This window comes from Nyctibius grandis, chromosome 3 (assembly GCF_013368605.1).
Source record: "Nyctibius grandis isolate bNycGra1 chromosome 3, bNycGra1.pri, whole genome shotgun sequence".
Lineage (NCBI taxonomy): Eukaryota > Metazoa > Chordata > Aves > Nyctibiiformes > Nyctibiidae > Nyctibius > Nyctibius grandis.
In genome coordinates, this window is record NC_090660.1 from 2141074 (window position 1) to 2155694 (window position 14621).

The window sequence follows — 14621 nt, forward strand, 5'->3', positions numbered from 1 at the left end:
GGGCCCCGCACTTCAAGAAAGATGTTGAGGTGTTGGAGCGAGTCCAGAGGAGGGCGACCAAGCTGGTGAAGGGTCTGGAGGGTCTGACCTACGAGGAACGGCTGAGGGAGCTGGGGTTGTTTAGCCTGGAGAAGAGGAGGCTCAGAGGTGACCTTAGTGCAGTCTACAACTACCTGAAGGGAGGTTGTAGTGAAGTCGGAGTCGGCCTCTTCTCCCAGGCAACTAGCGATAGGACAAGAGGACACAGCCTCAAGCTTCGCCAGGGGAGGTTCAGGTTGGACATGAGGAAGAATTTCTTCTCGGCAAGGGTCATTAGCCATTGGAAGGGGCTGCCCAGGGAGGTGGTGGAGTCACCATCTCTGGAGGGGTTTAAGAAAAGACTGGACATGGCACTTAGTGCCCTGGTCTAGTTGACATGGTGGTGTCAGGGCAATGGTTGGACTCAATGATCCCAGAGGGCTCTTCCAACCTGAGTGATTCTGTGATAAGCTTTCAATGTGAGGTTTTAAGAAACCTTATTTTATTTGATTAGTAGGGTTTTTTTTTAATAAGTTGAGGAAGTTTTACTCAAGTAAAACTTGGATTGAGTACGTACAGCTAAGCAAGGTACCATAATTTCCTTCCCAGTATTGCTGGTTCTGATAGGTTCAGATACAAAAATGTTTGGGGAACTGGAGAGGGGAAAGGGGTGGAAAATGTTGACAATTGCAACAACTGACAAGGCCTGTAAAAATAAAACTTAATTACAGTTCTATAAATGAGCATGAGACTAATGTATTTTGGGATTAGTAATCCTGAATAAACAAAACCTGACACTATAATCTCTTTTAAAGCTGCGTACTGAGAATATCTCTGTGCAGCTGAGCATTATTTAATATTGATGAGGAAGTTCAGGTCTTAAGACAGATCGAATGCTGTGATATCTGAGGCAGGAAAGAACCAGCATGAACTTGATGTGGAAAAATCCTTGGGTTTAATCTGTGGTTTTGCTATTTGTAGCCACTTACAGACATCTTGTATTAAAATAAGATTCCAGATATTTCCGTAACTTTGACCTAAATTTACTGGAGTTCTCTCCCCTACTTTGGCCAGTGTATAATTTGGTGAGGTTTTCAAAGCATCCTCTTTTCCATTGCCCTGGCAATACAAAGTAAGTGGGGTTGGGAGTGGAAATCATAGTTTTTCTTTAGGGTTTTTGATTTTTCAAACTTAGTTTTTATACCAACCTTGAAGCCTTTTGCATGGGAGAGAGGGATAGGAGGGACGAAGGGGGCAAGATGATATTGGCAGTGTTCCTGTTGACTCCCAGCTGGAGAAGACTCAAATGAGCTCCTTCTGTGGCTGGGACCAGTGTAAGACTGGTGAATATCTAAGAGTTCTTTGATGATCTTCCCCCTCAGATGCAGTGCCCAGTAATGCATCACAGCTACACAAACGTGCCAAACCACCCAGATTGAAAAGGACAGTGTGCCTTACGTGGAGATGTTTGCCATCACCTGCAGTTCTCTCTTTGAATGTTTTTATCCTGAGCAGTGTTTATTTCAGCCACAAAGAACCATGCCAGAATGCAGGAGTGTTTTTTTAAAGAAGTGTTTGTGTACCCTTGAATGACTTAATTCTCAAAAGCACCTCGTTAAATATTGGTGCCTAATTATACTTCTTTCTTGTGATGTCTCTAGGCTGACACTCTTACAAGGATGCTAATCTATGGCTTCTAATTTAGAATCACTGCTAAATTTGTTTAAAAAACCTTATCTGATCAGCCTTTTGTATTTAAATTCATTTCTCTCTGCACACCCTCCGCCAGCCCAAAGCAAAGAAAGAACGAAGCTGAGACAGAAATAGAGGCACCTTTGGTTTTGCCATAAATGGGATGTTTTTATTCTGTATTCATAACAAATTCCTGGGTTGCACTACTTCTTGTTAACTCAAATTAGTTTTCACCCTCATGGCAGTAATTTTCTTTATTATCCCAGTGGCAAATAAACCCGTGCTCTCTTTCTGATTCTGATGGCAATCCCTCTACTTTCTTCCCTTTGTTACCACAATGGTAATTGTCTTGTTTATCACTGACATAAATGAGCCTAGAGTCAACTTGACACAAATTTGGCAAATTTCCACATATCTTATTATTCTTATTTTTCTCTGCTTTTTAATTTCCTTTCTGTTTCTACAGGGCATATTTGAATATTGCACTAATAATGATAATCCTTTATAAGTTCATTAGCTCGCAGAAGGAGGCAGAAGCAGAGCATGAGGCAGATAGAGCAGCTGGGAAGGTGGCAACATAACAACTTCAGAGCTTTAAGAAGGCTGAAGCTTAGATCAGTGGCAGGAGGAAGAAGGCTTGTGCTCAGCCACAAAGGAGCTTTGCTGCTGGAAAGTTCTAGTGGCATGACAGCCAGTGTGGCAGTGGACAGAAGTGTACACTAGTGTAGACATAAAGCACTAAAAGTCCTTCTATAGATTTACATTCCCAATTCATTTGAAAAAAATATGTGTGTATTTATATGATATTTTTTATTTATATAGACTATATATATTTATGTATAGAATAAAGAAGAATTTAGCACCTAGAAAACACAACCTGTGGCCGAGTTGAACAAACTTGGCCTTTTTAATGCAGAGAGGAGATTAATATCTGCAAATAGACAAATGATGGCTGCAAGGAGGAGTACAATAATCCGTTCTCCAAGTTCATGGTGGGCAGAAAGAGAAGGGATTAGTTTAAATTGCAGTAGAGCAGCTTCACAGTGTAGAGAGAGTGGGAGAAACGCTGATGCTGGAAGGCTGGTGGAGCTCTAGGCTGCCTTGGCCTGTTTATATCATGGGAGATTTTGAACAGGAGTATGTCAGGAATGAAACATGGATGGAATTGAGCTTTTCTGGGAGGTGGATTAGATTAGCTTTGAAGTTCATCCAAGACGTGATGCTGCTGTTACACTGATTATGATCAGGAAAAAGATTCTGCTTTTTTTCCTGGCACTTATTGCTACAAATATAATTGGAGCAATTTAACAACCTTTTCCCAGAACATCTTGTAGAATGATGTAGTACTTACTTAATGTGATATTAAGAGTAACAGAACTAAACCCTCAGGCTTAAGTTAACTTGTATTTGAACTGCCGTGAGTAAAATAGGTGTGCAGCATGCGATAGACACTTACTAATCTCATGTGGCCACAGTGAAAGGATGAAGTTTTGAGCCCTTAGAATTCATGTGTTTGTCGTGGACAACAGTGAGAGCAAACCAAGGGCCTCTACAATGATTGTATCCCAGAAAAAACAATCACATCTCAGTTACACTCGGAAGGTGTGTGAAGATGCCAGGGGTTGTGCTTGCTTGTGCTTTTGGGACTGCAGTAGCTCAATTCAACTTCTGGGTGTGAAGGTAACCTAGTCATGGCTGAGAAGTAGGGCTTGATCTTGGTTTTACTACAACTAGGGAAATGGTTGGCTAAAGCAAGCGCCATGTGATATACAGCCATGATTTCATGGACTTGTTCACGGTACCTTCCGATATTCTCAGATTCTCTTATTTACAGTGAAAATATCCAATTGCTTAATTGCATTTATGTGTGAAAATTATGCTTTTGCTGAGTGGCAGTTCATGTAGAGCAACATCTCTTTGAAAACAGAAGAAAATAATATTCTCGCAGATGCAACATTAGCATGAAAATTGTGAGTATTACTCACGAGGCTTTACAAGTTGTAGTTTACTCAAATTTTCAGTTATGTATAAAGCCAGGAACTGCAGCTTTCTGATTTCTGTTGTCATTAATGTTTAGGTGATATTGCATTGGCAAATGCATGTCACGTTTGGACAGCTCCTTATTTCTTGGTTTTACTGCAATGCAAGTCTTTTGGTTGTACTTGACTGTAGCGTAACTGAATCTAGAATTGTTGTATTTCTCCAGAAAGAAATTTCTGGAATTTCTTTAGCATCACAGGAAATCCCTTTCCCAAAAGAACTTTAAATCTCCAAATGAATCTTATGTACACATCACATTTAAGATGTGCATAAAGCTGCAGCTCATCAAGAAACTCAGTTTTCCTCTTGGACATGAACCTCATTGCAGTTACTGACACATTCAGATGTGGTTTCTAAGTGCATGGAGACTCAGCCTTCTCATCAAGGTAACCTAATTCTACAGGGGATCTCAGCTGCAAGAACCTGAAATTTAGCTCTGTGGCTTGTGGTGAGCAACTCTTGGCTGAAGATCTACCTTCTGGTCATGCAGAAATTGCTGTCTCTAGAAGTCCATCGGAAATTTAGTTTGAAGAACTATTGTTGGTGTTGCAAGACAGTTTTGTCTAGTTAGGATTTTATTTTTGTTTCCCACTGCCACCTTCTTTTGTGTAGGGGAGGGTGTTATTTTAGCATATATTTTGAAGATATGTTTGGATCGAAAAGGATTTTTGGAAAGGGGTCTTTGGCTGTGTGCAGAAACTAAAACAGGCATTTTGTTGGCTTTTATACATTAAGATAGGTAGGTAGTAGGCAAAAGTAGCAAGAAAAAAACCCAAAGCAGAAGTCTTGGTTACCTTAGAATCTTCTCTGTGGAGGATCAGATTGTGTTTGATGTTTTTAGTGTTTTGGAGCTCTTCAGCTTTAGTTTCCTCCTTCTGTCACTGTTTGAGTTTTTTTGGATGCTGGTGGCAGGTGGTGCGCTTTGGTTTTTGATTCCTGGTTAATTTTAGATTTCAGCTCTTGTAGCTGAAAGTGTTGGGAGCTTCTGTGAACTGACAGCCTACAAGGGTGGAAGGGGCAAACCCAGGAATGTTCAGCAGCAGTTTCCAACCACATCTGCTTTGCCAACAGCAAATGAGCAAGGGCACCCTTAACATTTGGAAACCTGGCAAAAGCTGCTTTGGAAAACATTTCAAGCTCATAATAATCAAGATCACATTAATTTACTGTTCTACTAATGAGTAGAGACTTAGTTTAGTTAAACTTTCAGCTCTTCCCTTGTAGGAAGGATAATTACAATAATAATATAATTACAAGCAGAAGAATCGTCTAGCAAGGAGTGTGTGTGTGCATGCACATGGGGAGATGTGGAGGGATTTACAAGCCAAAAATATACTTGTTATGTAAAAATTAACCATTGTTATATAGAGCTGTGTTTTACCATCAAATGGTTGTAACAAAGTTGCAATGCAGAGTATTTTTGAGAGTGTGCTTCGATACTATATGGATTTCTAGCAATACTACCATCTTATAGTCATATCTGAAGGGTTTACTTTTAAAATGTGAGATGTAAAATACTTCTTCATGCTTCTTTTTGGCTGACTTTAACAACACTTGTGTACTTATTCGAAGTTTAACTATAACTGGAGACTGCATTTTGGACTTAATTTTACTTTTTGTGTTCTTAGGCATGATAAAGATGAGTTCCAAACTACGGAATTTTTATATCCAAACTTTAAAAAACTGACAGACATAAGATTTGGTTCTGACCATTGCAGCAATAGTCCTACAGAACAACAAGAACACTGAAGTAGTGTTGCATCATGTTGGCTTTTTTTGGGCTTTTAAAAAAATTTTTAATATGCATTAAGTAGTAGAGCAAGCCAGCATCTTCATGCGTTCTCCCTGTCAGAATACAGATCTGGAATTCAGAAGGATTTTTCTTCTCATATGTAACTTGCTTTGAGTCATGGTGAGATTTCTAGTTCACTTAACTGATTTTTTAAAAGTTGTATCAGACGTGGTTGCTCCACCATGTAGCACTGCAATGAGTAAGGGGGGGGAATCGGTTTGTTGTAGTACTGCACAGAGAGAAACTTCTGCTGACAGAGCAGAAGCTTACAGTGTGTGTGTGTTTATATATAAACATTTATTTTTCAACATTTTCAGTTTTGCAGTTGATCTTCTGATTATATATTGTAATAAAGCAACAAATAAAACTCCTTTCTTTTAAGATAAACTGCAGGTCTGCCATTTCAGTGTGCAACTATTGAGCAAGTTTGGGTTTTTTTTTTACCTTCCTTGTCTGTTTGTGCTTTCAGCCCTTTTTAAGGGCTTGAATTGAAACCAGCTTGAGTGACATAAACCCAAGCAACTCATAGTCTATTTAGCTTTCAGTATTTTTCTGGGAAGTTGAATGTGATGGAGAGGCGTAGCTGGACTTTGTGAATCTGATGCACTGCCTGTTTTTGTCACTTTTACTGTAATTTAACTCCACCAGTTCTGTGAATCTACACCTTTCCCATGCCCCTGTAAAGCTGAGCAGATTTACTCCTGTATTAGCCGCAGTTTAAAGGAGTTTATCCCCTGCAGCAGCCTTATTCACTGACAGAAGCAAACCATATTATACCACATTCCTTGTGTCACATAGTGCAGGTCTTCTGTTTATAATGAGCTTTGTACTTATAAAAGGAGGCTGTTTGTCAGGGCTAAAATTAAAGCTGCCTTTTTACATAGTGAGGCAGAAACTGTAGTTCACAGAATCACAGAATCACAGAATCACAGAATGTTAGGGATTGGAAGGGACCTCGAAAGATCATCTAGTCCAATCCCCCTGCCGGAGCAGGATTGCCTAGACCATATCACACAGGAACGCGTCCAGGCGGGTTTTGAATGTCTCCAGAGAAGGAGACTCCACAACCTCTCTGGGCAGCCTGTGCCAGTGTTCAGTCACCCTCACCGTAAAGAAGTTTTTCCTCAAATTTAAGTGGAACCTCCTGTGTTCCAGCTTGCACCCATTGCCCCTTGTCCTGTCAAGGGATGTCACTGAGGAGAGCCTGGCTCCATCCTCTTGACACGTGCCCTTTACATATTTATAAACATTAATGAGGTCACCCCTCAGTCTCCTCTTCTCCAAGCTAAAGAGACCCAGCTCCCTCAGCCTCTCCTCATAAGGGAGATGTTCCACTCCCTTAATCATCTTCGTGGCTCTGCGCTGGACTCTCTCTAGCAGGTCCCTGTCCTTCTTGAACTGAGGGGCCCAGAACTGGACACAATACTCCAGATGCGGCCTCACCAGGGCAGAGTAGAGGGGGAGGAGAACCTCTCTTGACCTGCTGACCACACCCCTTCTAATACACCCCAGGATGCCATTGGCCTTCTTGGCCACAAGGGCAAGTAGTTCACCAAGGTGCTACTGAAACTCTATGGGAACGTCACGTAGGGTGACAGAGTTGGTAAATCCTTTTTGTCATACAGCTCTTCTGCTTTCTAGAGGCTGTGCCAGCTGTGTGGGGTAACTCTCGTGATCTTTATGCCAGTCAGAAGGTAAAACAGGAGAACATCTACTTCCCTCATTCAGTAAAGAGCCATTGACATCTAAGAGAAGATGACTCTTTCCAACTTCTGGCTCACAGTCTGGAGCTGACAAAAACTATCCTGTAGGCTGGTTTTCTGAACCATTTTTTTTTCTCAAATGTGTAAATTACAGGATCCTAAAAACTCAGAAATGAGTGTTATCTTCCCCCGTCCATCAAAACCTCCTCTTTGAAGTTCAGGTAAGCAGCCTGGGAGTAGAAAAGAACCCATGAAGAAATGCAGCAATGAAAATGATGTTAAAGTCTATGTGGTTACAAGGATTTTTCTTAGTTTTTGTTTTACTCTAAGCTGTTCTCCCCTAGTCTGCTTCCCCCGTCAAGCTTTTCTAAGAAGAGAAACTTTTCCCCTCAAGCTGTGTTCAAGCCTACTCTTCTGAATGTTAACTTAGTCAATGGTGAACTTCAAAATGCGTTTGTAGTTGCTTTTGTCAGCTGATTAAAATGACTGGATACCTCTGCCCGGACTAACAAGCTTGAAGTAGCTTGATGTTCCACACCAAAAGTTAAAAAAAGATTTTTTTTTTATGGTTTTTTTTTTTTTCAAACTTCCTTTTACTTCATCTTAGAACACAGCCAAGCTCTTTAAAATTTTAGCATGAAATGGATGTAGTTGTCTCAGTTTGATCTGTATTATTCAGGTGATTAAACTTTAAAAAGACTATAGCATCTTGTTGGTGCTCTCCTCTTTCTGGTTTGGATTCTTTTCGTACATACTTTTGACTGAACTCTTAAGACCTTGGATCACTGTTCTGACCAGGTTTTCACCTCTTATTGCTTGTAGACAGTTTTTGATGCAATATGAAAGCATGTCGAGTTACTAGTGTAGAAGCCATTTGTAGGGCGCTTTTTTCCCCTCTTCTCAGAAGGAATATAAGTAACATTGAAAAAAAAAACCCAAACAACTGGATGTATTATGCTAGAAACAGCTTATCTGGACATCAGGGCACATGAGTTTTACCTGTAGCTTAGAAGATTTTGAGGTTTAATATTATTCTGAAGTCCCTTAAGAGTATATATATTGTGTGTTTTGACCAACTACCAAGAAAGCAAATACACATTTTTGGGATTTTACTTCTACCACTTGAAAAGCAGAAATCTAGTGCTGTTGTGTCTTCATCCCTTCCATTCTTTTTTTTTTTCCTATCTTCCTGAAGAAAGCAGCACTAAAAGACCCTTTTCTCCCTCTTTCTCTGTATGTGTGTGTGTGCCTCCTTCTCTGTATGTAGATATATGCAACCAGTTCTCCTTATTGACATATGAACACTGTAGACTTTATATCCAAATCTTGCATTTTGCGGACTTGTCTGTTCTTGGGTCTGTTAATTTTTGTGCTTCTTTATTGTAAGTTTTATCAATTTACTAATTTAAGCTAGTTTGATTCTGCCATGGTCTCTTCTTGTTGTATTCTGTTTTCATTTTCTTCTGTGTTTTAATGTACTCAAATGACTTCTAAAACATTGTTCCTTAAGTGTTCGTCCTTTCATCTAGTCTAGATTTTCTTTGGGTTTCTTGATTTCTCTTTTCACCTGTTCTCCTTCTGTCTTACACACTACTGATCTTTTTGTGCAGCATTTCAAAAACACATTTAAAAGAAGTTCTGAATTATAAGGTGATCCTGTGTTGTCTTACTTTCTACATCATCTTCTACTTCATTGATATCTTGCTATCATGTCTTACTCTCCTCCTCTTCACAGTTGCCTTCTCTGCCTGGTGCTTGCCACTTTTGTTCTGCAGTTTATGTTAGTGACTACCCTTTACCATCTGACGTCAACAAAACGGTCTCTTTCTGTCATCAAGTGTCTTCATGCACATGAACATGATTGTTTGCTGTTTCCTATTGCATCTTAATTACCAGTTATTTTGTCAGTAGACCAACTTCATTTGTCCCTTCATTTTGTTTCTGTGCTCCTGTTATGTGCTTTGTACATTACTGCTCCTTGCACTACAACCTGCCCTTTCATTTTTGTTTATTCCCATTTTAAGGTCTTTAAGTATGGATCTACATATGGATAAAACCTGCGAAAAAACTATCACACACTCATAAAAACACTTTTCACAAGTTGAATTTATTTAGAATATCCCACCTTTTTGTCTTTATTCGAAGAACAATCTTTATTTCTATTGTTCGGTGTTCAACATAACGTTGAAACTTAACAAATGGTGACTTATTCAAAAGCAGACTGTTCTCTGCTGTAATTCTAACTAATAACTACTTACCACTTGCTATTTCTCCCATTCCAGAGGAACAGAAGGAAGGGTGTTGTATATAAATCCTTTAATTTTCTGTGTAATACTCAGTAGGGATAAATGAGTGTCTGATTAGACAGTGTAACTTAGTTTTGTCTTCCATAAAACACTCTTCAGTATTTTTTTCTGAATTGTAGTAGTATCTCTGTCCATTGGCCTGTCATCTTGAAAGGAGCAAACTTTGAGAAAAATATGGCACTACATAAAGATCTGGGTACTACAAAGACAAAACTCCCTTGGTTTTCTGAAAGGATTTAGAAAATGAAAACACCAAACTTCTGAGAGATCATAAACAGTATTTGTCATCTTCTTGGCTTGGCTTGGAATGCATCTGTTAAAATTTGTGACTTGGTGTCACAACAATTATACATTAATAGAGTTGGTATTTTGTGATTACATTTAGATAGCGTGCAGAGAGTTAGAGAAATATTTCTGAAGAAAATTTGTTGTTAATTCCTTATGAAATCTGCATGAAGTGTCTGAAAACAGGCACTGAGTCTCCTTGATAATGAAAGAATCTGTTGACCTTAGTTTGGGGAGAAAGGGGAAATGGCTTGGAATATTTCACAATTTAATTAAACTGTCTATTTCTTATATAAAATTGACTTTAGACCCTGTAATGAACACATAAAACTTGCCAGGAAATTCTTTCTTAGTAGCATGGACAGGGAGATTCTCTTTATACATGGGTGACAGTCCAGCTTTGCATTCATACCACATCAAAATTTGAGACTTTTTTTAGCTCCTCTTTCCTTCCTGTGCCTTGATAGCTGGTTAGAGGCCTTTAAATGTGTATGTGATCAGTCACTCATCATCCAGGGAAACAGCTCTTCCTTATGGACATTTGAAATAAAGCCAGTCATAGCGAGGATATCTCTTGCAAGAATTGCCAACAAATTAAATGAATTTTCAGAGTGGATATGAAGTCTGCTTAAACAAACATTTCATTTCTTTTAGCAGCGGATTGATTGATTCCAAACAAAAAAAGCTGAACCATCTGGTCCTTGGAAAACAAAGCAGCATTCACATTCCTTTTTTAAAAATTTGCATAGAAAAATATTTATATAATTTATATATATGCACCAGTTTATATGAATTACCAGTTTTACTTTTTCTATGCATAAAATGACTTAATTTATTCATGTATAATACACATAACTTTGTAATAGTCATACGTTTCAAAGAAAATATGGGAATTACTAGAAAAGCTTCTATCTACAGTGCTTATTATTATGTCTGAGCTATTCATCATAACACAATGTGACAAGCATTTTTTCAACTTGAAATAGCAAGCAGTGTAGAGGGCTCAAGGAAAAACTGAAACAAAAATCCCTGCTAAATCAATTAAACTTCTTCCAGTAAATATTGTAAAAATATTGTAAAACTTTTAGACCTTGCTGGAACAGAGTATTTATTGTGTAGCTATGTAGTAGAGTAACTGCAGAGCTGTGTAGAGACAGGTACTACATGCAGTGAGAAATTTCACACTTTTGAAACTTGGATTTTATTCTGTTGTAATAAAACCTGAAAAAATCTAAAATTTATGGAGAGAAAACTCATAAGCTTTTTGGTGTATCACTTGAAAGAAAATTAAAGGGAAAAGTGTGTTGGGTCAATAGAAGTGTCTCCATTTATGATGTAAAACACAAACCAGTGTATAAACAAAGTTCTGAACCAAAGTATTTTCAAAACCAGTTTAATGATACCCTTGAAAATCTTTGCTTGTTCCTCCCCAACCAAGTTGTTGTAATTCTCTTCCTATTCTGGCTTTCTCTCACATGCCAAAAAATGAAATTGTGTGCCTCAAGCTTTTAATCATTTCTGTATCTTTTGGAAAGATGCTTTGTTTCTGTGAATGTCCGTGATGCCACTTTAATGTCAAAGGTATAGTTCTTGATATATAAATAAAGTCAATTTATTGCCGTTATGGCTTTTTCGCTCCAGGTTATGAAGATCCTTAATGCTGTGTTTTGGTTTATTCCAGCTATTCATGAACTCTCTTGTGAAGCATACAAACACTTGGGCAAAACTTCAAATTACTACTTGATAGATCCAGATGGCAGTGGGGCACTGGGACCTCTGAAAGTGTACTGCAACATGACAGGTAACTGCGTTGTATTCGCTAATTCAATGGTTTTTTTAAATGTAGTTGGGAGAAAGAATCTGTTCGTAATTCACATTTCTTGGCAAAAGAAAAATAATTGCTAAGAGCTTTTCAAGAGAGGGGTCATGAAATCTGTAGTCACCATTCAGTATAGTCTGAGCAAGGCAGTAGCTAATAAATTTCATAAGCTTTTTGAATCACAGCTATTAATTAACCTTAACAGGCCTTTGTATCCTCAGTGCTTCATCATTTTTAAAAAAAAAAGTAAATCTATGTGGCTATTTACCAAAACTGTTGTATAGCAACATATTGGTAGTTCAGTAATGTCTGTGGTTCATGGGGTACTGCAGAGGCAGCTTTTTAGAAATGTCTAAAGAGACTTTTGTTTCTGCCCAGGTATTGCTGACTTTCACACTCTTACCACCATGGGCAGGGAATAAAAATTATTTACAAGAGAAACAAAATTTTTGAGTTTTCTTGTTTGCCTGGTTTGTCTTTTTAACTGGTGTTATCAGGACATATTGTGTTTAACTTCTGAGATCATATATATACCTGTATTAAATTATTTTGGGTTTGTTGTGGGGTTTTTTCCTGCTTTTAACACTAGTTTTGCATGGGTAATTTCCCATCTGGGCATTCTCACGGAAGATAATCCTTAGTCATCTGCAGTGCCACGCTGAGGCAGAAAAATATTATAAAGAAAAACGAAAAGTGGGCAGTTTTCTGCGCTGGGAGTATATTATTTCTGTGGTGTGTTAGTGCATGACCATTGTCTCAGCACTTTTTCCTGATATGGACTGTTGGGTAGCTGATCCGACAGACGTCCCCTGACTTTTCCAAATGTCTGCATAATCAGTTTGAATTTCAGTCTGCTGTTATTTGGTGTTTCTGAATCTCTAGCCTTGATTCAGTTTCCTCTAGCAGGTTTTGTTTCAGTCCCATTGAGAAAGACACAAGAAATAAGTTAATATTACTCCCTATTTTTTCTGTTTCTTTTTTTTTTTTTCCCCTTGGCCCAAGAAAGATTAGGAAAAGGTGTCAGATCAGTCAAATGTCTGGGGTGGCTTCTCTAACCACCTTCCCCCTTCCTCTCTTCTCTCTCTCTTCGCTTTTTTAAAGGAAGTGGCACATGTAATAATTACTGCAATGACTTTGTGAGTAGACATTAAACAACCATAACTGTCCTATCCTGTGATTTTTTCTGTCTTCTTTCTGTAAATAGTGGGTCACTGGAGTGCTTTTTACTATGACATATGTAGAAGCATATGGCATGAATATAAATGTGCCATTCATCACTCCATACTGATGAGAAGTGTCCCAGCAGCGGTAAAGGTTTAATTCTATTGCACGTATCTGTATAATTAGTTTTTCAGATGAGACATTTTGCTGAGAACTGATTTACTGAAATTCCAAGATACCAAAACTTTTATCCATACACATATATGCGTGTGAAACGTAAAATTTTGAGCAATTTAGTTCAATAAATAAAAGTAAAGAACATTTTTCTGTGTAGATTCTCCAGCTTGATAGAGGAAGGAATCGGTATTTTTAGTTGTCAACTCAAATAGAATAAATTGGCATGCATTTAAAGGCAATATACAGAATTTTGTCATTGGGCAATGGTAAGTTCTTGCATGACAATAAAAGTATAGAGACCTTACCCAGTGTAATCTCATTGCAGAAAGCTGCCAATACAAGTGTTTAAAGTCTTTCACCTAAAATACAGGAAGGAAAAATGGCTTCAAATGTGACATATGAAATGAACGTTTCTTATACACTTTTCAGTTGTTGAGCTTTGTTTTGGAGGCTTTTTAATGAGTCTGACAGACATTTTTGCAAATGAAAATGACATTTGAGAGGTAAAAAAAAAAGGAACGAATAGTTAAGGTGGATTGAGGCGGCTGTTGCAGAGTATCCAAGCTCATTGCCTTGAAGATGAAACAAGACCAGAAACAACCATAGGAACAGATGAAAATGGAGGGGGTGTGTGGAGCCATTTAAGACACTGGTTTTGTCTGGTTGACTTATCAATGTAGACTCTCTGTATAAAAAAAAAAGGATAAAAGATACTGAGGAAGAAGATAAATATTGGTCACTGAAGCATCAGAGGATCATGCCTGGAGCAGCAGCTCTGATGGCAGACTTTCTTCCTAAGGTGAGTTCATCCTCCTAGCATCAGAGTAAAATAACAGACCCATGAGAGACCTGGAGACAGAACAGACTATGTTTATGTCTTTGTTTGCCAAGTAGTCTGAAACATCCTGCATCTCAGTTTTAGTTCATTATTTTTTTCATCTGTTCTTATCTACAAGGCATGCCCTTTATACTCTAGGTTTCATTGGTACGTCATTTTGTTTAGCATTCTGCTTTTTTCTTATTTTTAATTTGTGTCAAATTTCTCTTTCTTGTGAAAATGCTCGTTGTGGTACTTAACTGTATCTCAACAGATTTGGCTAGTGCCTTTCCTCCCCATGCTTTGGAGCACAGGCTCCTCAGCCCTACATGTAAAACCACACTTGAGTGCCATGTGATTGTGAGATCGTTTTTTATTGCTTTAATGTTCTAAAAAATAGTCATCTGCCATAGAAACAATCTCCACACGGAGATGATGGTTTTAATGATCTCAGGGCTCATCATAATATAAAAAAAAAGTAGAATTTATGTGGAAAACAGGATGTGAATCAACATCTGATGACTCCAAAATGTGTCCTAACGAAAATGCGGTGTCATAACTTTAGCGTTTGCAGTAAATCAAGTTAGAATCACATGATTCTAAATAATGTTAGAATATCTCTAGGTATTTTCTCCAGTCACCCTTGCATGTGTAGAAGATGATAAGCTAGCCCAGTGTGCAAGTGCAGAGAAAATATCAAAACCATAAAATAAAAAAATACCTTGTGAAGTGTGCACCCAAGAGAAGGTTCTTGATTTGATCTGTTTCGGTAGAGGACAAACTTTATCGTTGGCATTTAAGGCAGCTTCTC

General features: G+C 38.3%; 1 protein-coding gene across 1 annotated transcript in view; it reads left to right on the top strand.

The window, feature by feature from the left end:
- Positions 1 to 14621, top strand: part of CNTNAP2 (contactin associated protein 2) — a 974788-nt gene that overhangs the window by 664346 nt on the left and 295821 nt on the right. The window contains exon 12 of the mRNA XM_068395817.1: positions 11518 to 11637. Within this exon, the coding sequence (XP_068251918.1) occupies positions 11518 to 11637 (120 nt within the window). The remainder of the gene's footprint in view (positions 1 to 11517; positions 11638 to 14621) is intronic.